Source organism: Papio anubis, chromosome 11, assembly GCF_008728515.1.
Source record: "Papio anubis isolate 15944 chromosome 11, Panubis1.0, whole genome shotgun sequence".
NCBI lineage: Eukaryota > Metazoa > Chordata > Mammalia > Primates > Cercopithecidae > Papio > Papio anubis.
The window spans coordinates 5777835-5797034 of NC_044986.1; the positions used below are offsets into that span (position 1 = coordinate 5777835).

General features: G+C 41.8%; 1 protein-coding gene across 1 annotated transcript; it reads right to left on the reverse strand.

Annotated features, from left to right (window-relative positions):
- Nucleotides 1–2252: 2252 nt before the first annotated feature.
- Nucleotides 2253–14183, reverse strand: NPS (neuropeptide S; the record flags this gene model as incomplete). Its single annotated transcript, XM_021942978.2, has 2 exons — nt 2253–11198; nt 14097–14183. Coding segments are annotated over 2 exons (267 nt in total), but the record flags the coding sequence as incomplete, so codon positions are not given.
- Nucleotides 14184–19200: the final 5017 nt, after the last annotated feature.

Here is a 19200-nt window from a genome sequence, read left to right on the forward strand (position 1 = left end):
GTTCTTTCATCCTTGCTGTCCTGGAATTGGATTCCAAACAAACGGTTCCATGAGGTTTTGCTCATTATCTGTTTTGGGGGGTAATTCAGACTTAGAAAATGATCAAAATGTGATGACAATAGAGATGATATTGGGTTCCATGAATTAGAGAATATGATAGAATAGAGAATGTGCCAATGGAATTAATAATAAAAATGCAAGAGAAAAGGACTTTCAAGAAATGTACCATGACCTAGAATATTATTAGGGAACAATAAATACTGGAATTTATCCTGGTAAGATTACTAAACTTCAAAATAACTAAAACAAACTTATAAATATTCAATAAAAAGAAACAGGTGGTTTATAAGCAAAAATAAAAAATAAAAGATTGGGTAGAATGTCTCCTCAACAACATAAGACTGCAGGATAAAATGGAACAATAAAATGTCTATAATATTTTAACAGAAAAAAATGCAAGTCTGAAAACTGTATACTCAAGAAACTTATTTACATGAGAAGTCTGCAGAAGGACACTCGAAATATCCAAAAGGGATTAATATATGAAACGCGCTTCGCTTGATATAATCTCACCCAATAAGTGATACTGTCCTGGAACAGAGATTTAAATAAAACCTTAAAACCTTTTATCTTCAAATGGGAACATATTTTCTTTCCCATGACCCAATAACCAGAAACTGTAAAGAAGAAAGAAAGAAAGATATTTGCAAGGCAAACACAAACAATGCAAGATATAATTACCAATGTGACAAAAATGCTAATATCCAATTACATCAGGAAGTTTTAACATCAGTAAGAAAAGGTGCCCAGCTGAAAAATGGACCAAATACATGAAAAAGCAATTTATAAAAGAATTCCAAGTGTGCATGTGTGTGTGTGTACAAATGTTTGTTCTTACTCATAATGAAAAAGTGCATATTCAAACAAGAATGTGATATTGCTTTTTACTTAACCTATTGGCAAAATTGAAAAAGGTAGACAATGTTCAGTGTTCCTATAGTGATATGACTGTTCTGGGGGGCAAGTTACAGTAAGTGTTGAGATTGTAAATGTGTATAATCGTTGACCAGCTTTCCCACTTCTAGCATTCTATCATTATAAAACCAGAGGACAGATGTGTAGTAGTATACATTTGTAGCAATCTTCCCGTTAGCATAGTGCTGTGAATAATCTAAATGTCTATTAATAGAGGATAGCTTAGTTAAGTATGATATATCCATTCAACTGAATATCATACAGATGTTCAGCACAATGCTGTATTTCAGCATTCTTCGACCTGGAAAGATATCCATCAATATTTTGGATTTCAGAATGAGAATTTTATAATCACGTTTATATATTAAAAAGTATGTGTGTGTGTGCACACACGCATACTCCCACCCACATCACAAAGGTATCTGAATGCATGAGGATGGTTCTCCATGGGGAGAGAGATAGGGGTTACATTTTTACTTCTTTGTCCTTTCTTAGTGTAAATTTTCTAACTGTCTGACTTTTAAATTTACAGTAAGAGTCATTAATACAACTGCCTTTATTTAAGAAAAACACTACTTAATCTTTTTATACTAAAAGATTGTGACTTTCACTGGAGAGTTCCTGTGACGTTGGTCTTGCTGTGTGCCACTTTTACCATATTAGTGTTCCACAACTAAAGAGCACCCAAATTAGGACAAAGAGAGGCTATGCATTCAGAACTTCTATGGCAAGGGTCAGGCATCATCACTTGCGTTTGGCAGAGATTTGAAGGCAAGCGGGGGAGCTGGAAAGTTTCGTAGTGAAAAACGGAATGGCTTCCAGTGTGATATACTGGCAGGTTATTGGTGTGGGGAAACTGCAGGTGGAGTAATGTGAAGTAAGACATCGTATATAATTGGTTGGAGAACATATTTGGCTTTTTCTGCTGGTTCTGAGTTAGAAGTTGGGGGCAGGGGGAGGGAATTGGGAATGCTGGCAGTCATTGACCACATCCTGGCTGTTCGGAGCCCATTACTGCAGCGATTGGCTTCCTGAACTCGCTGCTGCAGCCTCGTGGGTGTGCATCGTTTTGCATGGTCTGACTATTGCCCGTTTGTATATTCATCTCTCAATGTGCTGCAATTAATTTACACTATTGGCCACACCATTTCTAAAAAATATAGAATTTTTCCCTTGGGACTCAGCCATACCAGCATCTATATTAGCTTAGCAATATACTCAGAATAATATCTAATCTATATTTCCATTATCAGCAAGTATTATCTGCCTCTATTCTTAACTGATTTAATTTATAAGTATGAGTTATATAGCCAACTTTTGATTCAGCGTTAAACTGGAATGTTCATAATACCCCTGCTGTGACTCTGGCTGCCATTTATGGAGCACTCACATGGGATCAAGCACTGGGTTGAGTGCATAACATGTACTATTTCTCTTATATCTCACTACAGCCCCATTGGGATGTCACTGAGTCCCATTTTACAGATGAGGAAACTGAGGCTTGGAGAGGTCCAGGAACATGGCCACAGTCATGGACCTTGTTAAGTGGTATGCCATTTGAGCGCAGGTATGTCTGACTGTAAAGCCGGTGCTTATAAATCCCAGGAAATGTGAGACCCTGTAAAATGATTTGACCACATATCCGGCCTGGGTTACCAAATCCCAGAGAAGTCTGGGAGAGAACGCAATGCACCAGCTCTGAGCTGCAGATCTTGCTTCTTAAAGACTATAAAGGAATCTTAACCCATAATTCTTTTATATACCTGGAGAGTTTCCATCATGGTTGCAGGAAGCAGGATTCTAACTAGTGTCATCCTTTGGCAGTGACCGTAATTCACTTTGATGAGTACTAACCTGCTTGCCCAAGGATGCATGGAGTCCCATCGTGGACAGGGGAACAAGAGTTACAAACCCCCCGCAGGCTGTCTTTTCCAGTAAAACTTTTAGTGCATTTACTGTTGTAGATGGCAAGACACCGCAGATCCATTCTTTACAGAAGAGTTACCTTACAATGTTGTATCAGTGTTTACCAAGTGCAAGGTCAGCTTCTTTATAATTTCATAATTTTCTGTTTGAACTGGGTCCAGTCATTTTCTAATTGCTCCTTTGTTCTTTCCCATGGGAATACATTTCACCACAGGAAATATATCTTGAAAATTTCTAAGACATCTTGGTTTCCCCTCACTGTGTCCTTTCTGCCATTTCTGTTTACTTACTCTGCACCCTGTCTCTCCTGTAATCAAATGCAGCCAGCTTTTCTTAACCAACCTGTGCCATTCAAACGTTGGGACACTCAAGTAAGGTAAAGGCTTCAGACACTGGGCTGGGGACACATTCATATACTGGAGTCAGACTGCTTGGGTTCCCAACGTGGCTTTACTGCTCACAAGCTACATGACCTTGGGCAGAGAACTTAACCTCTTTGTACCTAGTGGCTTATCTGTGAAATGGGGCTAATAAGAGTATCTACCTAAAAGGTATTTTGTTGTATTTTTAGAGTTGTTATGGAAATTGAATGAAACCATGTGTAAACTCTTCAACCAGTGACTGGCACATAGTAGGACTACAATAGCACAATTATTTATATGAGTTTAGGCCCTAAAAGAATCTAAGTCTGAGCCTCAAGGTTGTTCTATAGCACGCAGGGACACAGACAAGCCCTATGAAGGAGAAGCTTGCTTACATGTGTGATATGGTTTGTCCGTGTCCCCACCCAAATCTCATCTTGAATTGTAGCTCCCATAATTCCCATCTGTTGTGGGAGGGATCTGGTGGGAGATAATTTATTCACGGGAGCGGTTTTTCCCATCCTATTCTCAAGATAGTGAGTTAGTTCTCACGAGATCTGACAGTTTTATAAGGGTCTTCCCCCTTCATTGTGCATTCATTCTCCTTCCTGCTGCCCTGTGAAGAAGGACATGTTTGCTTCCCCTTCTGCCATAATTGTAAGTTTCTTAAGGCCTCCCTAGCCATGCTAAACTGTGAGTCAATTAACTCTCTTACCTTTATGAATTACCCAGACTCAGTTATGTCTTTATTAGCAGTGTGATAACGGACTAATATAACACATATACTTGTGGTTTAACACCTAACAGATTCTTTTTTGTAGGTGTTGCTCACGTACTAGTCAAATTTGGTATGGATCTCACTTCTTAGGGCTCTGTTCCAGCATGGGATGGTCTTCTCCCATAGCTGAGGTGGCCACTCTTAATGTCAGTGCTGGACAGACTCCACAGTGTCCCCCATGGTCTTTATGTCCCCGTGTCCATTCCCTTGTTTAAGTTCCTCCCCTTGAGTGTGGGCAGGACCAGTGACTTGATTTTAGCCGTTAGAATACAGCAAAGGTGATGAGATGTCACATTCATGATGATGTTACCTAAGATTACAGCACCCCTCTTGCTAGAAGATTCTCCCTCATGATGGTGTTGGTGAAGCTAGCAGTCACAGTGGGTACCTATGTGGCAAAGAACTGATGGCAACCTCTAGGAACTGAGGTGGCCTCCTGCCAATAGCCAGCAAAAAAACTGAGGCACTCAGGCTTTCAGCCACAGAGAAATGAGTTCTGCCAACAATCACATGAGCTTGGAAGCAAATTTTCCCCCCAACTAGCCTTGAGATTATACTGTGGGTAGTTGGACATCACAGATCACAGAGCACCAGCTTTGAAGCCAGGCAGACCTGCCACTTACCAGATATGTGACCTCAAGAAAATCACTGCATCTGTCTAAGCTTTAGTTTCCTTGTCTGCACACAAGACTAAGAACACCCCAGTGCCCCTCACACGGCTGTGGAGGGGCAAATGTGACACTATATGGAAAGCACTTGGCAGCAACTTCAGACCTGTCAAGTGGAAATTAGGTGAACATTGAGGAGGAGCCAGTTGGTAACCACATGTTGAGTCTCACTTGTCTCCTTGGGTTAGATTCCTTGGCAAAGTTTCTCCATAAAGGGCATTAGCTGGATTTAAAACTTGATAGGCAGATGTCAGCCAGGTAGGTGCCAGCCAGAGGCTCAGACACACTAAACAATGCACAGTGCAAGATGGAGCTCATAGGCGCAAGGCCCAGCAGATGGAATGATCCTGCAGGACCCAGTCTTGGTCTTTATTATTCTGGAGAAGGATGTTTGGGCTGCAAGGGCTGCATCTGTGGCACCACCATGGTTTGCACTCCAGGAGAGGCATCTTGCCTTTCATCTCCCTTAGTGTAAGGCAAGCATGAGAATGACCTTGCAAGCTGGGGACAAACACTAAGCTGGTGGGGTCAGCTGCTCAGAAAACCTGCGCACCTGGCTTGGGGGAAGGTGTCACTGGAGGAAGTTGAAAGTGTGCACAGCCCACATGAAGAGGAGAAACACAGGTGAGATTCCATCCCAGACAGCCCTGAAAGAGCCATCACGGTCAACCAAAAGACCATCTTTACCCCATAAAGGAGAAGTCAAGCCAAAATCTTCCACCAACAGAGAAGTCTGCCTCTTTCCTCACCATATGAGTGTGTCTGAACATTAACAACAAGGAGTTCAGGAGGGAAAGAGTGGAAGGGAGGCTCCTGGACCCTCACTATTATTTTCTGATGGGACAAAAGGAGAGATGAGAATATTGAGTGTAGGAACAGGCCTTTTATATCAAATTGCCATATTCTCAGCCTTACTGCATGTGGGAGATGAAATCGAATTGTTTTCAGATTTCCCTTCCCTAAAATGTTGATCTCTTACTGCAAGTACTCAAAGATGAATGGGATGAATGTTTGCAGTAGAAATTTTATAGCAGACCTCTCTGTTTGTTTTTTAAGGATTTAGCATTAGAAATAAATAACCAACAGAAAAAAAAGAGAGGAGCACCCTAAAAATTCAGGTGCAAGAGTAGAAATCCTATTATTTTATATTATTTTATTTCTTTGCTTGAGCCTTAACCCACAGACTTTCCACCCATACTCATGTGTATTAGTCAAGGTTCTCTAGAGGGACAGAACTAATATATGTATGGAATTTATTAAGTATTAACTCACACGACAACAAGGTCCCACAACAAGCTCTCTACAAGCTAAGGAGTAAAGAGAGCCAGTCCAAGTCCCGAAACTGAAGAGTCTGATGTTCAAGGGCAGGAAGCATCCAGCACAGCAAAAAGATGTAGTCTGGGAGGCCAGGCCAGTCTCTCCTTCACATTTTTCTCCCTGCTTTATATTCTAGTTGTGCTGGCATCTGACCAGATGGTGCCCACCCAGGTTAAGGGTGGGCCTGCCTTTGCCAGCCCACTGAAATGTTAAACTCCTTTGGCAACACCCTCACAGACACACCCAGGGTCAATACTTTGTATCCTTCAATCCAATCAAGTTGACACTCAGTATTAACCATCACAACATGCATCCCTCCAAAAAATAATGGGGGATATGTCTATGACAATCTCAGTAGATACTTGTGAGAACAAAATGTTCCTCATTCACACATGAAAAATAATCCAGGGGCGTGGCATTCTAGCCTCAAGACCAGTTTCAGACGATGGGCCAGGAACCTGCTCTACTGCCCCAAATCCCCTCAGCACCTTGGAGAGCAGCCGCATTCCAGTCCCAGGGTCCTGGCCCAATCCAGGGCTTCACATCGCAGCTTAATTACTTCTCAGGACAGAATTGCAAAGCAGGTAAGGAAGGAGGGAATCCATGTTGCCGGATGTCATTCACACAACGAATTTCTCCTACTTTTATTGAAACCTGCTAGGTGCGTATTTTTCATTCTTCGGAATTTACGAAAACCAAAAATACATTTGATGATGTCATTTCTTTGCTTAAAAACCCTCCAGTGGTTTCCTCTGTCACTCAGAGGAAAAATAAAAGTCCTGCAAGGCCACACAGAAGCCCTCCTACCTGTAAGGTGCCATCTCTCTCCACCCTCACCCTGCTCACTGCAAGCCAGGAAACTGGGATTCTCGCAGTTCTCAGAGATCCCTTAACTGACTGCTGAATCAGAAATCGCATCCCCATCTCCACCTCACAATACTCCAGCTCCCCCTTCCTTACTGTTTCTCCTTATCACCATCCGAAATACTATGTACATTCACACACTTATATATACACGCATATATAGGATTATATATTAAATATATACTTATTTTCTCTAACTCCATCACCCATCCCAACCCAATAATTGGGCTCTATTTTCTTCACTGCTGCATTCCTAGTACCAAGAACACAGAAGGTTCTCAATAAATATTTGTCAAATAAATTAATTAATAAATGAAAAATCTCCTAATGTCAGTAATACTGGCTCCATTTTATGGATGATGAAACTTGGGCTCAAAAGGATTCCAGAAGCTTGAGCAAGGTGGCACCACTGAGTGAACAAGGACCTCAGGATTCAAGTACAGTTCATGTGGCCTGGGTGCCTTTGGTATCTTGCCTCCTAAGCTTCCCTTTGCACTCTCCTCCTCCACACCAGCATTCTCTCTCTCCAGGTATCGTGGCCCTCATGAGTTCTTTTCCTTCTCTTCCAATAAAATCTCTCCAGATAGAACATGAAGATCAATCACATTCAGGTAGAGTTGGCCAAAATTGACTAAAAGATTATTCATCCCTTGGGATGCTTGCAGTCCAAGGGCTTCCAAAGCTTTGCCTGATGCATCCAGAACTAAAAGTGAAATTCAGGCCCCCAGCAGCAACCTTGGTGTTGGAGGGTAGAGGGTCACCAGGGCCCTCTCTCATCACTGCCCCCTGTCACCCCAAGTCACTCTCCTACCTGCCAATGCAGCCTTGAGAGCAGGCCTTGCTCTTAAACATTTTATTCCTAAAACTTTAGCAAGAGGTGCAATTTTTCTTCAGAAAGAAAATGCTCTTGCCTACCAGCTTTTCATCTGCTATGATTTTTGGAGTGCAAATAGTTTTTCATAGGCCTTTTTCCCCCTGAGGTTAAAATGATATGTTAGATCTAGAAGTGGGAAGTGAATTTTTCCAATTATGTTTTTGGTGTTTTATTATTCCAGTCAATCCATATAAATGCAAATAATAGAAAATTAGGAAGATTCTCCTGAAATAACAATCTTTTCTGTACACCAGATGCCTCATTGACACCACAGTCACCATGAGCTTATTAATGCAGTAACTCGCGTTCTACTCCACAGGAGTAAATAACGCCTATCAGCCTATCTAATTAGCTTCCCTGCCAATAACGTTAGGCAGATAAGAAACGCCAATTTCCCTGACAAACTTCTGTCATATTTTGCACACTTTATTGGAAGCACTGTGCATGTTACCCTTGAAACCTCACGGTGCTGCAGAGCCCTTTGCCGCATTTGCAGATGCTCCGAGAGAACTCCAGTTTCGGGGCCGAGGGTAAGGAGAGTGGTGCTGCCACAGGCTGATGGCTTAGATGTTTAAAGCCACCTCATAGGAACAAAGGCAGAGGCCATAGTGGCAGTAAATGGCAGAAAACATAGTGGCAGAGGCCATAGTGGCAGGACACAAGGATTGCCTGAGGACTTCACTGCATCTGTGTCCACATACACAGGGAGAAGTGGGAAACGGAATGATTTTTGGGGGTTAAAAAAGAATTAAAGGTACATCCACTTTGAAGGGTTTTGCTTGTTTCTGATTTCAAATATTTCTTTAAAATCTCAATGACTTCAGCCACTTGTGTGGCCACCAAGCAGGAAGGCAACTGGATGTCATTAATGGATATGGGAAATGCCTCCAGATCCTACGCCAAGACCTGGAGCACTGCTGGGCTGATCTCTCATTTCAACACTTGCACAGAAGTCTCCCATCTGCCCCTGGGAACAGAGACAGGGGCCACGGTGCCGCTGAAGGGATGGCAGTGGGCTGGTATGACCTCTCATGTGGCTGCTGGTGGGGGAAGATGCCAGGGCCACTGCTAATGTGACCGTGACTGAGAAAGGACCAGGCCCATGAGCAGATGAGGGAGCAGCAGAGGAGCAGGTGGAGGACGCCCATCCTGAGCTAGCTCTTCCTCTCCCAGTGCCACCCACACCCTGTATCCCCACCTGTTTGTCCTTGCGGATGCCCACAGTCCATGTTTGCATCAAGACTCAAGGCCATGCCTTTGCATCTAGAAACTCGGCCCATAGCTGCCCCTTCTGGTGTGTGTTCCTGTGCATGTGTGTGTCTTTAGGGGAACACTGATGGGGAGAAGGAGGTGATCTTAGAAAGAAAATATGGATTCGTTTAAGCAGACTGTTTAAAAATTATTGAAGGGTATATCTGGCTTTCCTATACATCAAGCATCCGCTGAAAGAAGGACCAGACTGGAAGGCCACGTGTGTGGCCTTGGATCCAGGGAACAGTGAGGGTGCAGTGGATGATGCAGCAGAATGAGCAATGTCCTCCTCTTCCTGCTCTCTCATACCCCTTCGTAGGGGTCTGCCCTGCCACAGACCATGCAGCAGTCACAGACACAAGACCCTGCCTGCATCTCTGGCTTCTGCAGAGAGAACCAGGAGTGGATCCCTAACCCCAAAGGGAAATCAAAGATGCTGGCCTGGGGGAGGTTCTGGGCCTGATGTTGTGAGGCCCTATAGAGCAACACAAAGTCCCAGGCAGATGGAAGTTATGGGACAGCAGAAACAAAGGTCTTGCAGACCATCCGATTTGCAGGGAAGAAAACGCAGCTAGAAGGGCACAAGGGACCCCGGAGGGCAGGGCTGCTACCTGATGGCTTCTACTTCTACCAAGCTCCTCTGTGCTTCCCAAAATGTGTTTCCCTGAAGTTCCCTGATCCTTAAAATAAATGCTCCTTCCCATAACTTGCATTTGCATGATCTGTGTTACTTCATCCCCCAATACTTAGGACGAATCTGTATAATAAGAGTAAAATAAGCACACCCCACAACTGTGAAACCACTTGTTTTCATAGAAGTCAGCAACAAACCACAGAAGACCTTTAGGGGCCTCTGTTTCTTTCAGTGGGCACTTGGCACATCACCAACAATATGGCAAGTGTAAAGACTGCTTTGTGTAGAAACTGATTTGGTTGTGTGGACCTAGATAGTTACTGTGAGACCAGCTCACTATGAGTACTGTTTTCTGAAGATTGTGCTTCTATCCGAAGCTGATGACTAAGGACAGGTCATCCTGAGGCTTCCGCTGCCCCCAGTCTAGGAGCTGTGTGTGGCTTACAGCGAACACCCTTAGTGTGCTACAGAATCCAATATGAGTGAACAGATGTATATTAATGTTATGCATTTGAAATAACACGTCAACCAATGTCGTGTTACCCTTTTTAAAAAGCAGTGTCAGGAGTTTCAATGCCAAAAGTGGGGGGTCTTTCCTGGAAGAATGGGGGAAAGGAGAGGGCGTTAATCAGCACAGTTTGGGGAATAGATTTCCAAACGGTTGCCCCGACAACACAGGGCACTGTCAGTCTCTGTTGTTGTTGTTACTGGCAGCATTTCTGTGTTTAAAGATTTTAAAAGGCAACAAATTTCCAAGACAAGACAACAAAACAACACCCTATAGCTAAGTATATTTGGAATAGGAAAAGGGAGACAAGAATGACATCTAGAGGGCTCTGGCAATGTTTGTTCTTGGTTTCAATTAATTGATTGATGGATACAGCTGTACCATTCACCTTAATGTTGGTTAACTTCACAAGCCCCTTAGAAACAGAAATAGCACATCCCCCCCCCCCGGAATTGGGCCTGTTAAGTCATTTGAGAAAATGGTATTAAAAAGAAAAACAAATATCGCAGTATTCATGTTATGATATTATAGGCAGGAAAAAAAAATCATACAATTGTGATGACTGTCAACATGCTCATGCATTCTGGCCAAGTTAAAACCAAAGCAAAAGTGTCCATCTCATTCGGGAAAAAGTTACTAATGGACCACATAAATCGTTTTTTCTCTCACAAGTGGAAGTTTGAGACAGGCTTATTATTTTTTTCTTTTTTTACACAATTTACTCTGTACCAGTTAGGAGAGGAAAAATATTTGAGAATCAAGAGCATGCCAACACTCAATGATAAGGAGACGATGGACTTTGAGCATGTCAGTCACACTCTACAATTTGAGATTAATTCCCGGAGTCCTTTGCACACTTAGTCATGATTTTGCTCTTCGAAAGGAAGTTTTTTTCATCCCTGTGCCAACTCCATTGCGAAAGGACCTTTTCACAAACATCTTCTCCAAAATTGGCTTTAGAAAATCTAGTTCTTTGCTCCTGTCCAATCTGGTTGGGCAGCTGTTCAGCAGAATGAGAAAGTAATCAGATTTTCCAGACACCTGGCCATTCAGATCGGGGAGGAGAAAGAGAATACAGCCTTAGGGTTAAAAGTGTATTTCAACAGTAACAACTTTCAAAATCTTATGGCGATAAATCCAATACGTCCATCATCTTAAAGGCAGAAGTTTTGCTAAAACAATAATCTACTTTAACAAGATACAAAATATTATTTGGCGTGATCTACCTACTTGTCTAATTTTTACACTGCTTATATACTTGCTGCTATTCTGTATTTACATCAGGCACTACACATAAGTCATCTTGTTGCTGTTATTTTATAAAGAATATTTCAAGCAGCACTAATTAGCCCTGGGAATCATTTTTAAAATTGACTTAGAAAAACAATCCATGAGGATCAAACTGTAGGTGTCAATCAGAACCACCTTTCTCCTGGGGCCTGTCCTGGGCCATTTGCCAAGTTTCCCCATAAGGATGTCTTCCTACTTGAACAACAGCATCTTCAACTTCTGACTTCACTTCAGGTCCTCATCAGTGGCTCGAGGCCTGGATAGTGTAGGAGAGTGTAGGGCACTTAGTGGTGGAAGAAATAGATCTGCCATCTTAGAGTTCAAACTGGCCTTCAGGAACCTGAAGTTCAACCCCATATTTTGCAGAAAACAAACTAAGTACAAGACCAAAGGTGCATGCCCTGTGTCGCAGGGCTGGAGATTCCAAGAGGTAGCTCTGCCCCAGGGTTTGCGTACGAATCATCAACACTTGTCATGTTTTCCCTCGTGCATGGTTTCAGAAGAATTATAACACACTGATAAGAGGCTAATACAGATTTCACCAATAAGGCAAAACACAGATTTATCCATGATCTGTATGCTGCTTGCGTTATGGGCATCCTCTTGTCCTACTCCTGAACAAAGCTCTGTGAAGTAGATACTGTTATTTTCAACGCATCTGACTCCAAGTTTAGGTTTCTCAACTAGACTAGAACTACAAGAGGAAAAGGAAAGTGAGTGCTTTTATTATCAATAAAGAGACGTACTAAAATGCAAAACTCAGACTTTTTTTTTCTATCTAGGTGCAGGAAAACAAGTGTGGTCTCAGGTTACTGTATTTGGAAGTTGAAATGGGGCCAGAGGGCATAAAGCGTTCCCTGTAATTCTTCACCCACGAGTGGGTGGTTTACTGAAGATTCAGTGCATCCCAGACAAATCACTCTCACTGGCCTCTGGGGAAAAAAGAAATTGGGGTTTTTTTCTCCCTTTTTCATCTCAGAGAGTTTGGTCAGAGAGTTTCCAAAATACTGGTCATGAGAAAACCAATCAAACACTCTTAGTCGGACAACTGCTACGTGTTTTTCCGTGTGTTAATGGAGGAAATCTAAACATGGTAGATAGAATGCCTTCTATTTAAAATCCCCAGCAGGGACGGGCCTCTGAGTCATTGCAGGAAGGGAAGCAAGCCAGTTCTTTCCAGAAATACTCATGATGCCACCTTTATACTGCAAAAGGAATGTATCAGTTCTGGTTATGAGATTCCTGAAACATCCCTAAAAAGACACTGATGCACTTTGCTGGTCATTGAAGGCAGCCCTTGCCAGGGCGGACTCATTAACATAATAAGGTTGTATATTTGCCTGGTTAATGGACTCAGTGACGTTCGCAACAAATACTATAAAAGACTATGTGTCTTCTGCCCTCATAATCATTCACCCTAAGCAATCGAATTAGCATGAATAGCATCCACACTCTTACTACAGGACTAGGTAATAACAGGAACAAAACTGTCACATGCAAAAATAGAAAAAAGGAAAATGCAACGAAAGGAGAAACATTTCATTTATGGACAAGGAAGTCTCATAAGTATTTTAGAACAAAGTACATTCTTAAATTCTTTTTAAAAAGCTACAGAGAAGAGTCTGTTATTCAACAGAAACGTCATGAGTAAACCTTTGGGGAAAGAACAAAAAGTAATTAGGAAGACACTTGAGAAAATATACCAATTTATGGATTGTGACTCATCAGCTTGATCAATGTGGTGTCTTAAAGAATTGATGACTAAATTCATGTTGAATGCTCATAAGAGTAAAACCAAAAAAAGGAAGCTATATTAAGTAAACAAGAAATAGAAAAATGACAGATGCGAAGATTAGTGAAAAGGTCAATAATATAAATAACTAAATCATTATGTTTGGACATAATTTTATCATTTAGGATTTATGTGACATCCTTTTATCCTAAAAGTAGTTTCATAAATCACATTGATTTCAGTAATTATAATGTGATAGATTTTTAGTGAAAAAAAGTTAAAGTTCAAAATGCCGTCAATGACAAAAGGTATTTTAAAATTGTAAACAAAATACTGACATAAAAACAACTGAAATATGATGTAGAAATAGTATTAAATATTCCAAAGAAAGATATTTATTTTCTGAATGTCTTGAACAGTTCAATGAACATAGGAGCTCAATCAATATTCTCCAATAAATATATGAATTAATATTTTATGTGATATTTTATTTAGATCTAACATTTTATCTATATTCTGCATCTGAAAAAAATTCAACTGTTTTTGAAAAATGACCACTTTATTTTTAATACAGTTTCCATGGTTAGGTGTTCACTTTGATTATGAATGAATGCATGTGGAATAAATAAATTGCCATTGGCAAAAAAACCACATTATTTTATATTGAAATGAATATTTCCCTTTGCAGGAGCAAACCCTAAATAATTCAAAACAAATTTGAATATAGTCCAGTATTACTTGTCACACAAATATTTTCTTTTACTAACGTCATCAATCTGCTGACTTTTTCCCATTGAGAACTCTAATAATAAAGGAAATTACTTTTCTGTCACATGTTCCTTGCAAGTATTTGGAATTTACATGCTTTACCATTCTAGTTATCTATTTAAGTATCTAAAATGGAGGCAAATCCTTACCTTAGAAGATGGAACTGGATAACACCAAAACACATGCATTGTGGACAGCGACAGAACTAGGATGAGATTGAGTTTTAATGAGCTGCAAAGTAGAAAAAATCACAATCAAAATTTAGTCTCATGTAGGCAAAAATAAGTAAAACAGCATATAAAAATTCAACATTTTTCTTTGCAGAAAAACGTAGCCTTTTACCTAATCATTTTGGACTTCCGAAAATCTGTGCAGATAGGTGATTTTATTGCCAATTTTCTCACACTTACTGTCAGACCCTCACTGAGTGGCCCTTTTATACCAGAAAAGTTTGGGAGTGAAAATGTCATCTCATCCCTCCTATATGACTAATTGTTCCGGCTGTGGCCTTTTGTTCTTGTTAAGTAGGAAAAGGACATAACATATAGGCATTGTCATCGAGCTGCCAATGATGGACTTCATTTAAAGTTTGCCATTAAGAATGTCCTTCAAAACCATTGTCTTCGAGACTGCATCATTGTGGCATGGGTGGCCAGAGGTCTCAAAAGGAAACAAAAGGTTTTCTTAGCTTAGAATTTAAACCTTTAAGAAGGATGACATTCTTTGTTTGAATGCCCCAGACATTATGTTTCAGAAACTAACACAAAATGCTTACAGGAATAAAGAACATCAACCCGGCTGGGCACGGTGGCTCACACCTGTAATCCTAGCACTTGGGAGGCCGGGGTGGGTGGATCACCTGAGGTCGGGAATTCGAGACCAGCCTGGCCAACATGGTGAAACCCTATCTCCACCAAACATACAAAAATTAGCCAGGTATGGTAGTGCACACCTGTAATCCCAGCTACTTGGGAGGCTGAGACAGGAGGCAGGAGAATCGCTTGAACCCAGGAGGCAGAGGTGGCAGTGAGCTGAGATCGCACCACTGCCCTCCAACCTGGGTGACAGAGCCAGACTCTAGCTAAAAAAAAAAAAAAAAAAAAAAAAATTATTCAAACAACTAATGCAGATTATTTACATTTTCTACTTTAGATTTCTTTCCTTTAGGACTTCAGCAGTTAAAGTAGGAAAACAAACGTCACACCTTTTCTGCTAGTCATCCAAATAAAGGAAGGACACTGTGTATGCCCTGTCCATGCCACATGCACTCCCAAAGTCCCAGGCCCACAGTTCTGGGAGAGCCTGCTTGTCATGGCTTCCTTTTTCCTCCCCAGGGTATGGGATTTCTCCAGGAAGCCTTTGCTGTCCTTGCACTTCAATGGGCATCTGCATTAATAAATGGATTCAGGAGCGCTAAGTGTGAACAGATGTTGCTGAGGCTTACAATGGAGAAAAACACCAAGGGAGGTGCTTTCTGCTTGGATAACTAGTGTTTCTGAGATGATGCCAACAGTTTTTGAATACAAAGCAACCAAGGATAATCCATGCGTCCTCGAGATCAGCACCTTTTGGAGGACAAAGCTGCCCTGTGTCTGGGACAGTTGCTGCCAATTTGTTGGCACTGCATTTCTTTCTTTGGGGAACTGCCATTTGCATGATTGTTATGTAGCTGTCAATCATATAGTCACAGTTTGCCTTTCACAAGGAAAAGCAGATGACCCAGACTCTCAAGAGAACCAACCTCACAGGATTAGAGCCAAGTTGAGGAGCTGAGGCAAGTGATCCAAACGTCTTTGATCAGTGTTCATATGGGACATTGTGTGGATATTAGAAGACAAAGGACCTAAGAGTACCGAGGGACTGAACATACACATTTACTTTTGGTTGTTTCAGCCAAAACACACACACACACACACACACACACACACACACCAAAAAAGAATGTAGAAGGATTTTATCAAGTGATAAACAATTGATCAAGTAGATCTGAGAAAGGAGCTTACTGAAATACCCCCAACAGACTCAAGTTATTTTTGTGTGTAGTGAAGATAGTATCAAAATGGAGGGTTAAGTGGAAATTTGTTTAAGAATCAGCTCAATCAATAACACATCCCCTCCCAACTTCCCATTGCCAGACACTGTCTACTGTCTAGAATTGGCAGGAGATGACAGGTTTATTATCTTTATTTTTTCATTTTTTATTTTTTATTTTTGAGACAGGGTCTCCTTCTGTTGCCCAGGCTGGAGTGCAGTGGCACAATGATGGCCCACTGCAGCCTTAACCTCCTGAGTACAAGTGATTTTCCCGCCTCAGCCTCCAGGTAGCTAGGACTACAGACATGCGCCACCTTACTCATCTAATTTTTTATTATTTTGTAGAGACAGACTCTTACTGTGTTGTCCAGGCTGTTCTCAAACTCAAACTCCTGGACTCAAGCAACGATCCTCCTGCATTGGCCTGCTGAAGTGTTGGGGTTACAGGTGTGAGCCACTGTATCTGGTCAGAGAGGTTTATTCTAAGGAGAAGGTAAACAGAGGGGATCAGGTATAGTGAAATGAAAGAGTATCTTTCTAAAAACAAAGATTGAATAAGGATTACACTCAACGCTGAGACCCATGGACCTCTTCCTTGACACAACTCTCAGCATACTGCCAGACAGGTCTTAAACCTCAAGACAAGTCAACAGAAGATCCTCCTATGAGAAGCCCAAGAGGAAAAACCTAGAGATACAGATGTTAGGATTTCTAATAAAAACATCTCAGCCAATTGCAGTACACAGAAGTTCACAGTTGACAATTCCCAATAACACACAAAATCCTGCCATGAACTTTTTAGTGTCCACTTTTAAACAGACAACCCAGAGACACACTGAAATGAATGAAGGATATTTGTGAAGTCATAATCTAACAAAAACAAAGAAGATAAGAACTCTATAGCAATAGTAATTTATCATGAAAAATGGAGACCAAAACACGCAGAAAAAAAATAACTCAAAGGAATTAAGAGAAAACATAGGAGAAGAAAACCTTAAAAATAAACACCTTAATATTCTTCATGAAAAGGGATGATACTGAGATATTGTATCTACAAATAAGAAAAGAAATCTATGAAAGAGAAACATCGGTTGGATCCTGAGCAAGATGGCCAAATAGGAACAGCTCCAGCCTCCAGCTCCTAGCACGAGCCACACAGGAGATGGGTGATTTCTGCATTTTCAACTGAGGTACTGGGTTCATCTCACTGGGGAGTGCCAATCAGTGCTGGTCAGTTGGTGCAGCCCAACCAGTGAGAGCTGAAGCAGGGTGAGGCATCACCTCACCTGGGAAGTGCAAGGGGGAAGGGAATCCCTTCTCCTAGCCAAGGGAAACTGAGACACACAACACCTGGAAAATCGGGTAACTCCCACCCTAATACTGCACTTTACCAAGGGTCTTAGCAAACGGCACACCAGATTATATCCCACACCTGGCCTGGAGGGTCCCACGCCCACGGAGCCTCCCTCATTGCTAACACAGCAGTCTGAGATCTAACTGCAAGGTGACAGCAAGGCTGGGGGAGGGGTGCCCACCATTGCTGAGGCTTAAGTAGGTAAACAAAGCCGCTGGGAATCTCGAACTGGGTGGAGCCCACCGCAGTTCAAGGAGGCCTGCCTGCCTCTGTAGACTCCACCTCTGGGGACAGGGCATAGCTAAACAAAAAGCAGCAGAAACCTCTGCAGATGTAAATGACCCTGTCTGACAGCTTTGAAGAGAGCAGTGGGTCTCCCAGCACAGAGGCTGAGATCTGAGAATGGACAGACTGCATGCTCAAGTGGATCCCTGACCCTTGAGTAACTTAACTGAGAGACATCCCCCACTAGGTGCAGACTGACACCTCACACCTCACACGGCTGGGCACACCTCTGAGACGAAGTTTCCAGAGCAAGAATCAGACAGCAACACTTGCTGTTCAGCAGTATTCTATCTTCTGCAGCCTCCACTGCTGATACTCAGGCAAACAGGGTCTGGAGTGGACCTCAAGCAAACTCCAACAGACCTGCAGCTGAGGGTCCTGACTGTTAGAAGGAAAACTAACAAACAGAAAGGACACCCACACCAAAACCCCATCAGTACATCACCATCATCAAAGACCAAAGGCAGATAAAACCACAAAGATGGGGGAAAAGCAAGGCAGAAAGGCTGGAAATTCAAAAAATCAGAGTGCATCTCCCCCTCTAAAGGAATGCAGCTCATCACCAGCAATGGATCAAAGCTGGACGGAGAATGACTTTGACGAGTTGAGAGAAGAAGGCTTCCATTGATCAAACTTCTCAGAGCTAAAGGAGGAACTACGTACCCAGCACAAAGAAACTAAAAATCTGGAAAAAAGAATGGAAGAATGGAAAACTAGAATAAACAATGCAGAGAAGGCCATAAACGAACTGATAGAGATGAAAACCATGACACAAGAATTACATGACAAATACACAAGCTTCAGTAACCGACTCGATCAACTGGAATAAAGAGTATCAATGATTGAAAATCAAATGAATGAAATTAAGTGAGAAGAGAAGTCTAGAGAAAAAAGAGGAAAAAGAAATGAACAAAGCCTCCAAGAAATATGGGATTATGTGAAAAGACCAAATCTACATCTGATTGGTGTGCCTGAAAGTGAGGGGGAAATTGGAACCAAGTTGGATAACACTCTTCAGAATATCATCCAGGAGAACTTCCCCAACCTAGTAAGGCAGGCCAATATTCAAATTCAGGAAATACAGAGAACGCCACAAAGATACTCCTCGAGAAGAGCAACTCCAAGACACATAATTGTCAGATTCACTTCATTTCCTTCAAGTTCCTTCATTTCCTTCAAGTTGAAATGAAGGAAAAAATGTTAAGGGCAGCCAGAGAGAAAGGTCGGGTAACACACAAAGGGAAGCCCATCAGACTAACAGCAGATCTCTCGGCAGAAACTCTACAAGCCAGAAGAGAGTGGGGGCCAATATTCAACATTCTTAAAGAAAAGAATTTTCAACCCAGAATTTCATATCCAGCCAAACTAAGTTTCATCAGTGAAGGAGAAATAAAATCTTTTACAGACAAGCAAATGCTTAGAGATTTTGTCACCACTCAGGTCTGCCCTACAAGAGACCCTGAAGGGAAGCACTAAACATGGAAAGGAACAACTGGTATCAGCCATTGCAAAGCATGCCAAAATGTAAAGTCCAATGATGCTAGGGAAGAAACTGCATCAACTAAGAAGCAAAAATAACC